At 49.0% G+C, this 13,968-nt stretch overlaps 1 protein-coding gene across 2 annotated transcripts; it reads right to left on the bottom strand.

Moving 5' to 3' along the window:
* Positions 1 to 7,228: 7,228 nt before the first annotated feature.
* Positions 7,229 to 10,610, bottom strand: LOC104849321 (CD209 antigen-like protein C). Of its 2 annotated transcripts, XM_033759513.1 has the most exons (9): positions 10,479 to 10,610; positions 10,275 to 10,352; positions 10,089 to 10,175; positions 9,655 to 9,717; positions 9,332 to 9,409; positions 8,957 to 9,108; positions 8,397 to 8,509; positions 7,949 to 8,055; positions 7,229 to 7,687 (listed from the first exon to the last, which is right to left on the bottom strand). In XM_033759513.1, exons 1-9 carry the CDS (start codon positions 10,516 to 10,518, stop codon positions 7,683 to 7,685), a joined length of 723 nt encoding a protein of 240 aa, XP_033615404.1. In that variant the 5' UTR covers positions 10,519 to 10,610; the 3' UTR covers positions 7,229 to 7,682. The 2 variants fall into 2 exon arrangements, with proteins under 2 accessions (XP_033615404.1, XP_033615403.1); XM_033759512.1 differs by having other exon boundaries at positions 7,229 to 8,055.
* Between the last annotated feature and the right edge of the window lie 3,358 nt (positions 10,611 to 13,968).

Raw genomic sequence — 13,968 nt, forward strand, 5'->3', positions numbered from 1 at the left:
TTTTTTTTTTTTTTTTTTTTTTTTTTTTGAGAGAGAGACTAAAATATCTCTAGCAGCCACTTGCAGACCTCAGGCCTCCCATTTGGGGGTCTCCGTGGAGATATCAGCGGTCACCACAGAGCGGACATTCCTCCATCCACTGGGGAGTCATGCAGGGCCCACATCAGGGACCTCCCTCCCTCCCTCCGTCCCTCCTTCCTTCCCTCTGTACTTTCTCCCCCTTCCTTCTTTCTTTTTCCCTCCTTCTCTCCCTCCCCTCTGGTTTTCCCTGATCAGAAGCTTCCCTCTTTGTGTGTAAAAACCCCGCCTGTTTTTTCTTGTGAGGACACAATGATTGAATTTAGTGTACGCCTGGATGATCGGGGATGATCACTTCCTCCTCTCAAGATCCTTCACACCCACACGACCCCTCTCCAAGGAGCCGTATTTGAGCCTCAGCGCTTCAATTCTGGTGTCTGTGGATGGACTCTATTTAGCCTATCACACTGGTCTTAGAAGTCTGATTTAATGTACCTTAGTCTAGTTTCTTCCCCTTTTTAATGCTGCACTTTCATTGACCACCTTGAATATATATTTTACGGGTTTTAATAAAATTTGGGGGAAATCCCAGCATTTATTTCTTTATTTTTCTCTCTCTAACTTTTTTAAAACATTAATTTTATTGGTACACTTTTGAAATGCATAATGATACATTCATCATAGAGAATTTGTATCTGTACTTACTATATCTTGACTCTTACTTTTTTCTCATTCCTTTCCACTCCCTTCAGCCCTCTGCCCTCCTTATTTATTTTTCCCCCATTCAGTTTATTGGTACATTTAAAGCAAACAACACAGTTACATTTATCACTGGGATCTTGTACCTTTACATGATCTGTCTTGGTTCTTGTTTTTTCCCCATACCTCTGCCCTCCCTTCACCCCTTCACCCTTTCCTAAATACAGAGACTTGGTTCCCATTTTTTCCTTTTTTTCACATTTTTCTTTTCCCTTATTTCCTTTCTCCTCCCCTTCCCACTTTCCCTTTAGCCATTTTCTTCCTTTTCACACTCCCAATTACACCATTTGAACCTTACTAATACTTTTAGTTTTTCACACCAGAGAAACTGTTTGATAGTTACTCAAGTGTGTCCTATTTACTTCATGTAAGAGTATAGCCTCAGTGGACATCCATTTAGCTACTAGTCTCTCATTCTTTACGACTGAGTAGAGCTCCATTTTATAGAAAAACCACATCTACTTTATCCAGTTTCCAGTTGATGGACATTGGGTTGTTTCCACATTTTAGCTATTATGAACTGTGCCGCTATAAACATGGATGTACATATATCACTGTGGTATGATTCTTTTAGGCAGGCAACACAACCACTGAGCTAAATCCCCGGCCCTTAATTCTTTTAATTCTTTTGGAAAGATACCCAGCAGAAGGATAGTTGGGTCAAATGGGACCTCTAATCCTAGTTCTTTGAGGTATCTCCATACTGATTTCAACAGTGGTTGCACCAGTCTGCACTCCCACCAACAATTTAGAAGGGTTCCTTTCTCCCCACAACCCTGCCAGCATTTGTTATCGATTTCTTGGTAGCAGCCATTCTTTCTGGGATAAGGTGGAATCAGTGTTGTTTTCATCTGCATCTCTCGAATGACCGGTGATGTGGAACATTTTTTCATATGTTTATTTGCTGTTTTATTTCTTTGTCTGAGAAATGTCTGTTCATGTCAGATGCTCATTTTTGATTCAGGTCTTTGCATTTGGGGGTTCTGATTTTTTTTGAGCTCTTTATATATTCTAGATAGTAGTCCTCTGCCTGAGGAGTACCTGGTAAACATTTTTCCTCACATTGTAGGTTGTCTCTAAGCTCTGTTGGTGATTTCTCTTGCACTGCAAAAGCTTTTTATTACAGTGAGATCCTGGTTGTTGATTCTTTGGGCAAGTTCTCATGCTGCTGAGGATTTGTTCATGAAGTCTTCTCCTATGCCAATGTCTTTGAGAGTTCTACCTAGTTTACTTTTCAGTAAGTTTAGTGTTTCTGTTTTGACATTTAAATCTTTAATCCACTTGGATTTCAGTTTAGTGCATAATGGAAGATGAGGATCTAGTTTTAATCACTGGCAAGTTGAAAGCCAGTTTTCCCAACACCATTTATTGAACAGAGCTCTTTCCTCCAGTGAGGTTGCTTGGCTCCTCTATCAAGGATGAGGTAGCTGAGTATATCTGGAGTTGTTTCTGCATCTTCTAATCTATTCCACTGATCACTGGGTCTGTTTCTTTGCCAGTACCATGCTGTTTTTACTATAGTTTTGTAGTATAGTTTCAAGTTGGGAATTGTTATACCCCCCTGCCATGTCTTTGTTGCCTAGAATGGTTTTTGCTATTCTAGCTCTCTTCTGGTTCCAAATGATTTTTTTGGATTGCTTTCTCAAGTTCTGTGAAATATACTGTTGGGATTTCAATTGGGATTGCATTGAATCTGTATAGCAGTTTTGGAAGTATGGCTATTTTCACCATGTTGATTCTTTCTACCCAGGAGCAAGGGATGTCTTTCCATCTTCTCCTTTCCTCTTCTATCTCTGTTTTCAGAGTGCTGTAATTTTCAGTGTAGAGGTCTGCTGTTCCTTTGTTACATTGATTCCTAGACATTTCATTTTTTGGATGTTATGAAAGGAATGGTTTTCCTAATTTCTCTCTCAGTGAGTCTGTTATTTGTGTACAAGAAGGCTGTTGATTTTTGAGTGTTGCCTCTGGATCCAGCTACTCTACTGAATCTGTCAATTAAGTCTAGAAGTCTTTTGGCAGAGTTTTTTTTTGTTGTTGTTGTTCTATATGTACAGTATCATATCATCAGCAAATAGTGACAGTTTAACATCTTCCTTTCCTATCTTTATTGCTTTTGCTTCTTTCTCTTATCTAATTGCTGTGACTAATTTTTCCAAAACTATAATGAGCAGGAGTGGTGACAGTGGACATCTTTGTCTCGGCCCTTATTTTAGCGTGAAGGTTTTCAGTGTTTGAACACTTAGTATGTTATTGGCTGTTGGTTTTTCATAGATAGCCTTTATCAGGTTGAGATAGAGGCCATCCATTCCAATTTTCTGCAGTGTCTTTTTTTTATCATGAATGGGTGTTGAATTTTGTCAGATGCTTTTTCTACATCTATTGAAATGATCATATCATTTTTGTCCTTGACTCTGTTAATAGAGTATATTACATCTATTGATTTATGTATGTTGAACCATCCCTAAATCCCTGGGCTAACTCCAACTTGGTCACAGTGTATGATCTTCTTGATGACCTTCTGAATTCTGTTTTCCAGTGTCTTCTTGAGGATTTTTGTATCTATGTTCATTAGGCAGATTGGCCTGTAGCTCTCTTTTTTGGTTGTGTCTTTCCCTTGTTTTGGAATCAATGTAACACTTGCTTCCAGCAATGAATTTTGAAGTATTGCTTCCCTTTCTATTTCACTGAAGAGTTTAAAGAGTAGTGGCAATAGTCCTTCTCTAAATGTTTTGTAGAATTCAGCAGTGCAGCCATCAGGACCTGGGCTTTTCTTTGTTGGTAATGTTTTAATTACATTTTCAATTTCACTGAATGTAATTAGGGTGTTTAGACTTTTTCTATCTTCTTTGTTCAACTTTGGAAGTTCATATGTGTCTAGAAATCTGTCCATTTCTTCTGTATTTTCCATTTTGTTAGAGTACAGGTTTTCAAAGTAGTATTGCTGATCCTCTGGATTTCTGCTGGATCTGTGACCTCACCTTTTCCATTCCTAATTGCATGAATTTGAGCCTTTTCTTCCCTTTTTAAAATAAGGTTGGCTAAGGGTTTTTCAATTTTATTTATTCTTTTGAAAAACCAACTCTTAAATTCATTGATTTTTAGTATTGTTCTTTTAGTCTCCATTGCATTAATTTCTGCTCTCATCTTTATAAATCCCTCTCTTGTACAAGCCTTCAGTTTGTCTTGCTCTTCTTTTTCTAGATGCTTAAGGTTAAGCCTTAGGTTGTTTATTTGAGCTCACTCTGTGTTCCTAGTATGGGCATTCACTGTTATGAATTTTCCTCATAGAACTGCTTTCATTGTGTCCCATAGATTCCTGTATATTGTATTGGCATTATCATTTAATTGTAGGAACTGTCTAATTTCTTCTGTGACCCAGTGGTTATTCATCAGGGTGTTACTTAATTTCCATGTGTTTGTGAAATTCTTGCAGTTTCTTATGCTATTGATCTGCAGTTTAATTGCACTATGGTCTGATAACATGCAGGGGATGACTTCATTTCCTTTGCATTTACCTAAGCATGTTGTATAAGCTAGCATGTGGTCTGTTTTGGAGAGTGATCCATGTGCAGCTGAAAAGTACATTTATTCTGGTTTTGTGGGGTAGAACACTCCGTAGATATCTAAACTACCATCAGCCATTTTCTCCTGGGCACCGATTTTGATGATGTAAGATGGCACCTTTCCTTTAAGTCGGTTCAGATCTTGTCCTCCAGCACCTGGCGCTCCAAGCTAGTATTGTAGGGACTCCCGGAGGACATGTGCTGGATTCAATCAGAGCCACTCTGCCGTTACTTGCCATAGACATCTCACACTGTGAGGTTTCATGAGATGAGAAGGTTTTTACCTTGTTGCCATTATTTTGTGTCACTGCATTAAGCATCCAGGTTCTCATAGTGAGGGGCCAAAGCCGAAGCTCCGAGTCTTTGTCATTCGCCTGGAATTACCTCTCCTGCTTCCTGTTCAATGCTTATCCTTGTGCACTACAAGCGAAGAACAGTGAGAGTTAGGAAGACAAGGAAAGAAGAGCTTTCCATGTGCTTTCACTACCTTCTTTCTTTCTATTCAGGTTTCATTGCAGTGTTGACATTTTGCACTAAAGAAGTAGGTTTGGGGTAGCGCTTTAGCCACTCGGTCTCCAAAAGGTTCACAATTCCTGGGGTTAATTCACCCCAGTAGTCGGTCAATACACTGTGTGCTCTCTACTCGGCATCTTGCCAATTATAAGGTTTTCTCACTCTGGCCGGAAGAAATACACACCACTTCAGTCCCATGGAAGCCCCCGGTGGTGATCCTTCTAGCCCTTTTGTGTGGCTTTGTCTGGACCCAGGGAATTTCTTCACCTCCCTACACCAATCAGTGCTCGGGCGAAGGCTGCAGAGGCTGCCGGTGCAGATTCCCAGGCTCTCGCTGCTGTTTTCTGTCCCCCACCGTGGCTGTGCAGGGCAGCCTCTTGGGGCTGCCTGAGCTTGCTCCCCTCTGCTCACTCTAGGGGGACCTCTGGGCTCTGCCTGGCGCCTCCTGGCTGCGCCGAGATCCGGACGCATGTCCCAGCTGTCAGAGGCATTCCTGGGACTGGCCTGGAGTGTTTCCCCACTGGCAAGAATCACCAGCCTGTGCTGCCAATGTCTCCTCTCCAAACTCATTTCCTGTGTTTTGTGCAGGACTGTCCTCGGTTAAGGCAAGAGGATAAACCCAGACACTGACGTTCATTCCATGCTAGCTGAAAGTTTGCTTGTGAGTAAAGCTCACCTTTGTGAATAAAGGTGTGAAATCAGAATTGCAATATTTAGGAGAAGAATTTTTGTTGAAAAAAAGCTTTTTGAGAGGTGGGCATGGTGGCACATGCCTGTAACCCCAGCATTCAGGAGGCTGAGGCAGGAGAATGACTGTGAGTTTGAGACCAGCCTGGGCTACATAGGGAGTTCCAGGTCAGTCTCAACTATATGGTGAGACCCTGTCTCAAAAAACAACAGCATCAACAAAAAAGCTTTTCCAGAATGAACTGAATGTAGGCAACTTAATTTCCTGGATATTTATTCAATGTGGTGGAATAGTTTTCTTTTCCCCCGATAGTTAAATTATGTTTATGAAGCACATTACTTATTCAAGTAACCTTTTTCAGTGTATCACTAAATACTTCACTGAATTCTTTGTTCAGACTCTACCATTGTGTATTCATTTTTCAGATGAATATGGATAATTTTTCCTTGGTCAACACAATTTTCACGCACAAACATTATTTTAAAAGATTCTTTGTAAGTTGCCAAAGGGGTGTATTTTAAGTATTCTCACCCCAAAGAAATATGAAGAAAGAGATGTTAATAAGCCTAACTTGATCGCTTTACAGTGTATGCAATGACTAAAGCACCACACAGTCCTCTCTAAATGCACACAATTACGTTGGTAAGAAAACTGCAAAGTTGGTGTAGTCAGTTTCGGTGGTCAAAGGACGGTCGATACCGAAGTTTCCTAAACACATCCCAGGGCAGAGGGTCGGGTGGTCCAGAACACCCGCGTTGCTGAGCAGTAAGGCGTCGCCAGCACCTCTGAGCGTCTCTGTGGCCAAGGACGCCCCGCAGTGCCCCAGGGCAGTGGCCATGGCCGTCCGCACACAGGCACAAGCCCAGGCCCCTGCTCCTCCGAGGGGCGCCTCCTACAACTTTGTCCAGGCTCAACGAGTTGCCGTGGCCTTGCCCTCCGACTCAGCAGCTCAGATTGGTCCCGAGCGGACTCAAGGAGGACAGCAGGAGCCGAGGCCAAGGGGCGGGGGGAGGAAGAGGAGGAGACCATCCAGGAGCCTAGAGGGAGCAGCCAGGAGGCGGGAGGAGAGCCAGGAGGGGAGGCCAGCAGGGCAGTCCTGGGCACGAAGACTTTCAAGCAGAGGGAGGGCGTGGGCACCCTGATACGGGGGTGGGGAGCAAGATGGAAAGGGGTGTTGGTTCCACAGGTGGACAGGAGGCAAGCTTCTTGCTTTAGGGCAGCAATAGGTGGCCTGGGAGCAATGAAGGCAGGGCAAGGACGGCCCTTTCTGCGGAGTTTGGTGACACCTAGAAGACCGGGGAGGATTGCCCTTAAGGTGTGAAAAGCTCAGAGTTCAGGGGGCCCAGCTCCCCTGCACCTCAGGGAATGAGCTCTGGGGGCTGTGCCAACATCCGACTCCAGCGCCAGCTTCCTGCAGACCAGGCGCTGTGTGGGGTGCATCCTCTCTGGGGACAGCAGTGGCAGGAGGACCCTGGCCCAGGCGAGGGCACTGAAAACAGCAGGTTGGCAGCCCTGAGTCTGAGCAGAACTGGAGGAGTCGGGAGGGGAGGGAGCTGGCAGGGCGGGCACAGGGCAGGAACTGTGGCCCTGCGCTGCTGCCCTGCAGCTGAAGCCACCTTGATGGTCACTGGTGGCACCGTGCAGCCCCGGGAGAAGCCAGAGGCTGCCCGTTCCCTGCCACCTGCCCGCAGCCCACAGTGTGCCACTCTGGGAGCCAGTGAGGGCCAAAGAGGCACCGGGCATCACCACTGGAAACGGTATCTGTGCGGGGACAACCGTGTTTGCAGGGATTTGTTACCGGAGGCCAGAAACCCACACCCGTGTAGAAGTGATCTTATTTACAGAGAGACACGCAGACTAGCACCAAACTTCACTGGAGTACATTTGAAGGGATCTGAATTAATAAACGCTTCCGGAATTAGTGAGTGAGAGAGACCGAGGGAGACGGGAGGAACGGGGAGAGATTATCCCACAAAATGAGCCAAACCAGTCCGGGGAAATGGAGTACACGGTGAAGATATTCAAAGAGGACCGCATGCTGGTGAACCAGGTTTCAGTCGTCAGAGCAGCAGCAGGGGTCAGAGAAGGTTACAGTAAAATACATCGTGCACTGCAGCGTGGGAATCTCCACCTCCTTCCCTTCATGCTGCGAGTGGGAGGAGGAAACCGCTCTGGACGAACTGTGTGCAGAGAGTTACACTCGGGCCCACGACCGACTTGGCGAGGGATGTCACAGGCCGGGCAGAGGCCCGGGAGAGGGGCCACAGCGTCTGAGAGGCCTGGCTGCGGGACCGTGGGGATTCAGGAGGGCGCTGGGCGTGGAGAGGAGCGAGCCGAAGTTGCTGGGCTCGAGTCCTGGGGAGCAGAGACCCTCAGAGGCCGGTGCAGGGGACCACGGGCTGCTCACAGATCCAGAAGTTCTGCGCAGTGCATACGTTGTCATTCCAGGTGTCCTGGAAGAGCTCCACACAGTCCTCGTCACCGTCATTGTTGGGTTCCCCATCCTGCCAGAAGCTGTGAACATGGGGGGGCGGTGCCCTTAGCACAACCCAGGAGGGACCATGCACACACCGGCAGCCAGTGTCCGGCCTCAGCGGGGAGCCTCCCACATCGGCACTGTGCTAGGAATTCAGGGCGGCATTGAGCAAGACGCGGGAGCTAACGGCCCCCCGAGAGTCAGCAGCACCAAGGGAAATACAGATTCTGGGACGGTGGCTAGGTGGCCGGATCCCCTGGGGGGTGAGAGCCTGTGTCTGGAGGCTCCTGGTTGGTGTCTGATACCGGATCTGAGGCGCTGCCCACCGGGGTCCGCTCACTCCTCCCGGGCGCCGCCCGCCCTCCCCGGGAGGCCTCACCTAAGCTGCAGCGGGGCGCCGTCCACCCACTGCCAGGAGCCCTCTCTGAAGTGGTCACTGAGGCCGATCCACGTGCGCTGGTCCTTCCTGACATCCCAGTATCTCAGGAATCTCTGGGTGAGAGGGGGCAGCAAGAGGAAGACCCTTCAGAGGCCTCGTCCCTGGCTGGCTGTTGTCCCCACAGCACCTGCACACCCCAGCGGAGCCCTCTGCAATCTCACCAGGACGCCCCAGGCAGGAAGAAGGCCCCGCAGGCGTGCACAGATGCTCACACATGCGTGCAAATGTGGGGACTTGTGTCTCAGCTCACAGATGTGCCCGGGGAGGGACTGAGTGCTGTGTCCCTCCTGGCAAAATGCACCGGTCCTACGTGTCCTCCCTCCTTCCCTCGCCAGAGGCCCTCAAGGGCTCCTCCCCCAGGAGGCTCCCAGGCTGCCTCTCCTCCCAGCGCCCCCTAGCCGCGCACAGCACCAGGAGAGGGGAAAACAGGAAAGGGGCAGAGCCCTTCCGCAGTACCCGCCCCCTGACGGCCCAGGCGGGACCCTCCCCGCAGGGCGCACCTGCTCTGCCAGGCTGTTGATGATCACCAGGTGGGCCCCCAGATCCCGGCAGGAGGACACAGAGGCTTCCCACACCCCCAGGGTCCTGGAGAAGAGGTAGCAGCTTCCCTGGAAGGGCTCCCAGTTCCAGGGGCAAGGACGGCACAGGCGAGCTGCCGAGGACGGGGTGGTCGGAACGGGGCTCCAATCTGGGGACCCGTCCTGCCCACAGCGCTGGGGTCCCAGGCCTGGGGCCCTGGCTTCGATGTCAACTCCAAGCCCAAGAAAGCCGAGAAAGACCCGGCTCCTCTCTTCTCGCTCTGCAGGCCACAGAAGGTGAATCACAGTCTCCTAGGACTGCATTTGGAGTCTCCAACTCCTCCATTTGGCCCTTACCCAGGGAGGCGTTGATCTGACCCAGCTGCTGGCGGATCTGCTCCAGGCCCGATTGCACCTGCTCCTGAGAAGCGGACCCTGGAAGACGGGATTTCAATTATGAAGCGCTTACCGCGTGCAGGGTAGAGGAGCCCGAGAGCCACTGCCTGTGGATCCCGCAGGGACCCGAGAGCCCGTTTGACAGAACAGAACACTGAGCCTCACACAGACGCGCCCAGCACAGCCTGTGCCCACGCTGCTCCCGACGCCCCGTCGCCCATGGATTGTCCTCCGCACGGCCTCGGAGCCCCTCCCCGGCAGGACCTCACTTCCCAGGGCCTCACCCAAGCTGGGGCTCTCCTGACGGTCCTGGGCCTCTGCAGCGGGGGACTTGGGGATCCTGGAAACTGCAAGAGAGAACAGCAGGTGCTCGCTGTTGAGCACCGACGGTAGGCAGGACCCGTGACAGCCGGCTCCAAGACAGCCAAGTCCTGAGCGGGGGAGAGTTCACTTCACTGATGGGTCACAGGCCCCGGAGGAGCGGACCCTTCTCAGGGCACCGGAAGGACTTGCAGCTCAGCCGTCCCAAGCCTGCTGGCCTGGGGCCAGGGCCAGGATCATCCCAGGAGCAAAGCTCAGCGGCGTGGGTGCAGCCCGTGAAGGAGGGCTTGGCTAGCACGTGACGGCCCTGAGTCGCATCCCTAGAACCCAAGCCCAAGCCGAGGACGGGTAAAAGGGACACAGGCCTGCAGCAGGCCCAGCCCCTTTCTTGACTCACCTTGAACCAGGGTCGTCACCAAGAGCAGGAAGCAGATGGCCAAGGAGAGAAACAGAAGCAGCAGCAGAGGCCAGGGGCCCCGGGACACTGCAGGACCGGGAGACAGGCAGAGCTGGGGCTGGGCACAGACCCTGCCCCCTCTGCCTGCGGCCCCTTGGCACCGACCGTGAGCCCCCCACGCAGTACCTGGAAAGCTCCTTGGCCATCGAGCGGGCACCTCGGTGTCTTCCCGGGTGACTCTCTGTCCTCCCAAAGTGTCCTCCTCTAATGGGCAGAACACACTCAGCGGTGCACACGCAGCCCGGTCCCCAGCACAGCGAGGAGACCGCACGCAGACTCCCGGATGGGGCCGTGCCCTCCCCAGCAGCGCCCAGCCCCACCCATCCTTACCAGGGCTGCCTGGCACCCTGGGCTCATGGTCTCCCGCCATGGTCTGCGTCTCTCCTCTCCTTTCTGCGCCTCCTCCCTGGACCTCGGCTTTTATGAGCCCAGGCCTTGGCCTCCGCAGCAACCACACCCCCTGACCCCCTCCCCAGACTGTTCCTCCCTGACTCAGGAAGAAGAACAAGGAACAAGATGGGGACACCAGCTCCACCCAAGAAAGTGGGGGGATCCGTGCAGGGCCGGACACAGCTGGGCCGGGATTTCAGGGTGGGGCAGGAGCTTGCAGCAAACTCGGGGTCCGAGGGCACCGTTTCAACCCGTACCCCGTGCTGGGCCTTGGAGCCTCAGGGTCTGAGCTGTGGCAGCAGACAGGTGTCCTGTCTACACTGTCCCCGAGGCTAGCACAGTGCCCCAGGAAGGGGTACACATCGCCTGCTCCTGGAACCACCCTCAGCACGGCCCGCCCTGAAGACTCAGATGCTGTTCTCCAGGGCCCACGGGACACAGCTGCCTTCCTTACGCTGGGCACAGCCCTACCTGGCCCTCCCAGGTGACCAGAGTGACACTGACACCTTCTGCCCCTCCCAGGCCAAAGGCTCCCAGCCAGGCGGTGCTGCCACCTCTGGACACATCAGCCAAGCCACCGTCGGGACCGAGCATCCCGTGTCCGCTGGTAGGAGCCGCCTTTCTGTCTTAGTCTGTGTGGGCTGCTGTCACCGGCTGTCATAAATGGGTGGCTTATAAAGGGTGGGTGTTTCTCACAGGCCTGGAAGTGGCGAAGCCCTAGGTCAGGGCGCCAGCGGATTTGGTGACTTTGAGGGCTCATTTCCTGCTGAATAGGTGGCGTCTCCCTGCTGTGCCCTTGCCCACTGGAGAAAGCTCTCCGAGGCCTCCTTCCTGCCCGCAGTGACCTCTGGTGTGATCGTTCTGTCCTCATAACCGAATCCCCTACCGAACGGCCCCTCTGACCATCACCAAGCGCGGTGAGTACCCATAGCTTTCCCTTGGGGCTCTCCTCCCCATCCGCACAGCTAACGCCTCAGTGCCAAGCTACTCCTCTGGGACACGTCTCGTGGGATGCTGAGCGTGGATCATCTCCTGCCCTTGCCCGCATCCAGTCTCCATCTGCTCCAAATCCCCGAACCGCTGCCCAAATTCTGTGACACCCTTGCCAACCCCTCCTTCTGAGGTGCCCCGTGGTTACCTGTGTCCGGCACCGTCCGCCCTGTGCTGGATCGATGCGTCTGTCACCCCAGGTGTGGTCCTGGTGGTCTTTGGTTAGGGGGAGTGTGGCACTCACGGTCTCTACAATCGCCCACATGAAACATTCAGTCACTGCCCTGCATTACAGACAGAGAAACGGCGGCATGGAGATGTCCTCTGGCTGCCTGTCCTCACCGTGCAGGTGGTGGGGCTGATCCGGAGCAGGAAGCGTCTCTTGAGTCCATGCTCAGAGCGTGGATCATTAGATTGAGTTTGATGTATTTTGTTTTCTTTGATGTTATTATGAAAGGTGTTGTTTCTCTAATTTCTCTCTCAGCAAGTGTGTTGCATACAGGATTGCTGTTGATTATTGAGTGATGACTTTGTATCTGTTTATGCTACCAAATTTGGTTATTACATCTAGAAGTCTTTCAATACAGTTTTTGGAGTCTTCTGTGTAAAGTATGTCATCTGCAAATACTAATAGTTTAATTTCTTTCTTTCCTATCTTTATTCTTATTATTTCTCTCTCTTACCTAATTGCTCTGGCTAGTGTTCCCAGAACCATATTGAATAAGAGTTGTGATAGTGGATATCTTTGTCTTGTACCTGATTTTAGAGTAAAATATTCCAGGTTTTGACCACTTAATATGATTTTGGCTGTTGGTTTTTCATAGATAGCTTTTATCAGATTGAGATAAACACCAACTTATTCCAATTTTCAATTTTTAAAAAATCACGAATGGGTATTGGATCTTGTAACATAGTTTTTCTGCACCTATGGAGCTAATCATGTGACTTTTGTCCTTGGCTCTGTTAATATAGTTTATTACATTTATTGATTTGTGTGTGTGAACCATCCCGGCATCCCTGGGATGAATCCCACTTGGTCAGAGTGCATGATCTTCTTGATGATTTGATGCATTCTACTTGTCAGCATCTCACTGAGAATTTTTGCATCTGTATTCATTAGGGAGATTGGCTTGTAGTTCTCTTTTTTGTATCCTATTCTGGTTTTGGTATCAGGGTAGTGCTTGCTTCTATGAATGAGGATCGAACTCAGGACCTTGCGCTTGCAAGGCAGGCGAGGAACCACTGAGCTAAATCCCCAGCCCACTCCACATTTCTTGAGGAATTCAGCAGTGAATCCATTAGGACCTAGGCTTTTCTTTGTTGGTACATGACTAATTATCTCTTCAATTTCACTGACTGTTATTGGGTTATTTAGAATTTTTATATCTTCTTGGTTCAGCTTTGGTAATTCGTATGTATCCAGGAACCTGTCCATTTCTTCTGTATTTTCCACCTTATTAGAATAAAGATTTCCAAAATAGTTGTTGATAGTCTTCTGGAATTCTGCAGGATCCATTGTGATTTCACACTTTTTATTTCTAATTGCATGGATTTGAGTCTTTTCTTTCCTTTTTTCTTTTTTTTTTGACAATGTTGGCTAAGGATTTATCAATTTTATTTATTCTTTCAAAGAACCAACACTTTGATTCACTGATTATTTGTATTGTTTTCTTATTCTCAAGTGCATTAATTTCTGTTCTAATATTTGTAATTTCCTCCTTCATACTGTTGCAGAAGGAATTGGCAAGTGACACACACATAGAGACCAGCTGAGTGGAAGTAAAATAATAATAAGTTGATTTCGTCAGAAAAGGGTTGATCACATTCAAAAAGGCCGTGCCAGTGATCCACCCCCTATTAGGTTGCAGCTTCCTCTTTTATAGGTTTTACAGCCTTGATCTCATTCAGGTGGTTACATTTCGTTTCCTCAGTTTACGTTACCCATGTACAAATCACAGTAGCCAGACAGTTCCCTTTAACCCAGATGTAACAATTCCTTTGTAGTTAGGGAGTTTACCTCCAGATTTCTCTAGCTGTCTATTCTAGTGCACAGGAAGCGGGTGTTAAAGGCCAGGGATGAGGCCAGATGTCCCACTTCATGGTCAATGTCTCGGGTGTCTGTTAATTTTGAACTAAACAAAGCAGATCACTGTTAGAGACAGCAGAAGTCATTTTATATTTTCCCAACATTTTGTAGGTTTTTAGATTATTTACAAAAGTTCTCTGTGTCTTTATGAGCTTTGGGCTTGACTTGTCTTCTTTTTCTACAAGTTGGAAATTCCACTTTAAGTTATTTATTTGAGCTTATTCTGTTTTTGCGATGTGAGCATTCACTGCTAAAAAATTCCCCTCATAAGGCTGCTTTCATTGTGTCTCATAATTCTCATAGTGTTGTGTTGGCATTATCATTTAATTGTAAATATTGTTTAATTTTATCTGT

This window comes from Fukomys damarensis, unplaced genomic scaffold (assembly GCF_012274545.1).
Source record: "Fukomys damarensis isolate Sample0158 unplaced genomic scaffold, DMR_v1.0_HiC HiC_scaffold_37, whole genome shotgun sequence".
In the NCBI taxonomy this organism is placed as follows: domain Eukaryota; kingdom Metazoa; phylum Chordata; class Mammalia; order Rodentia; family Bathyergidae; genus Fukomys; species Fukomys damarensis.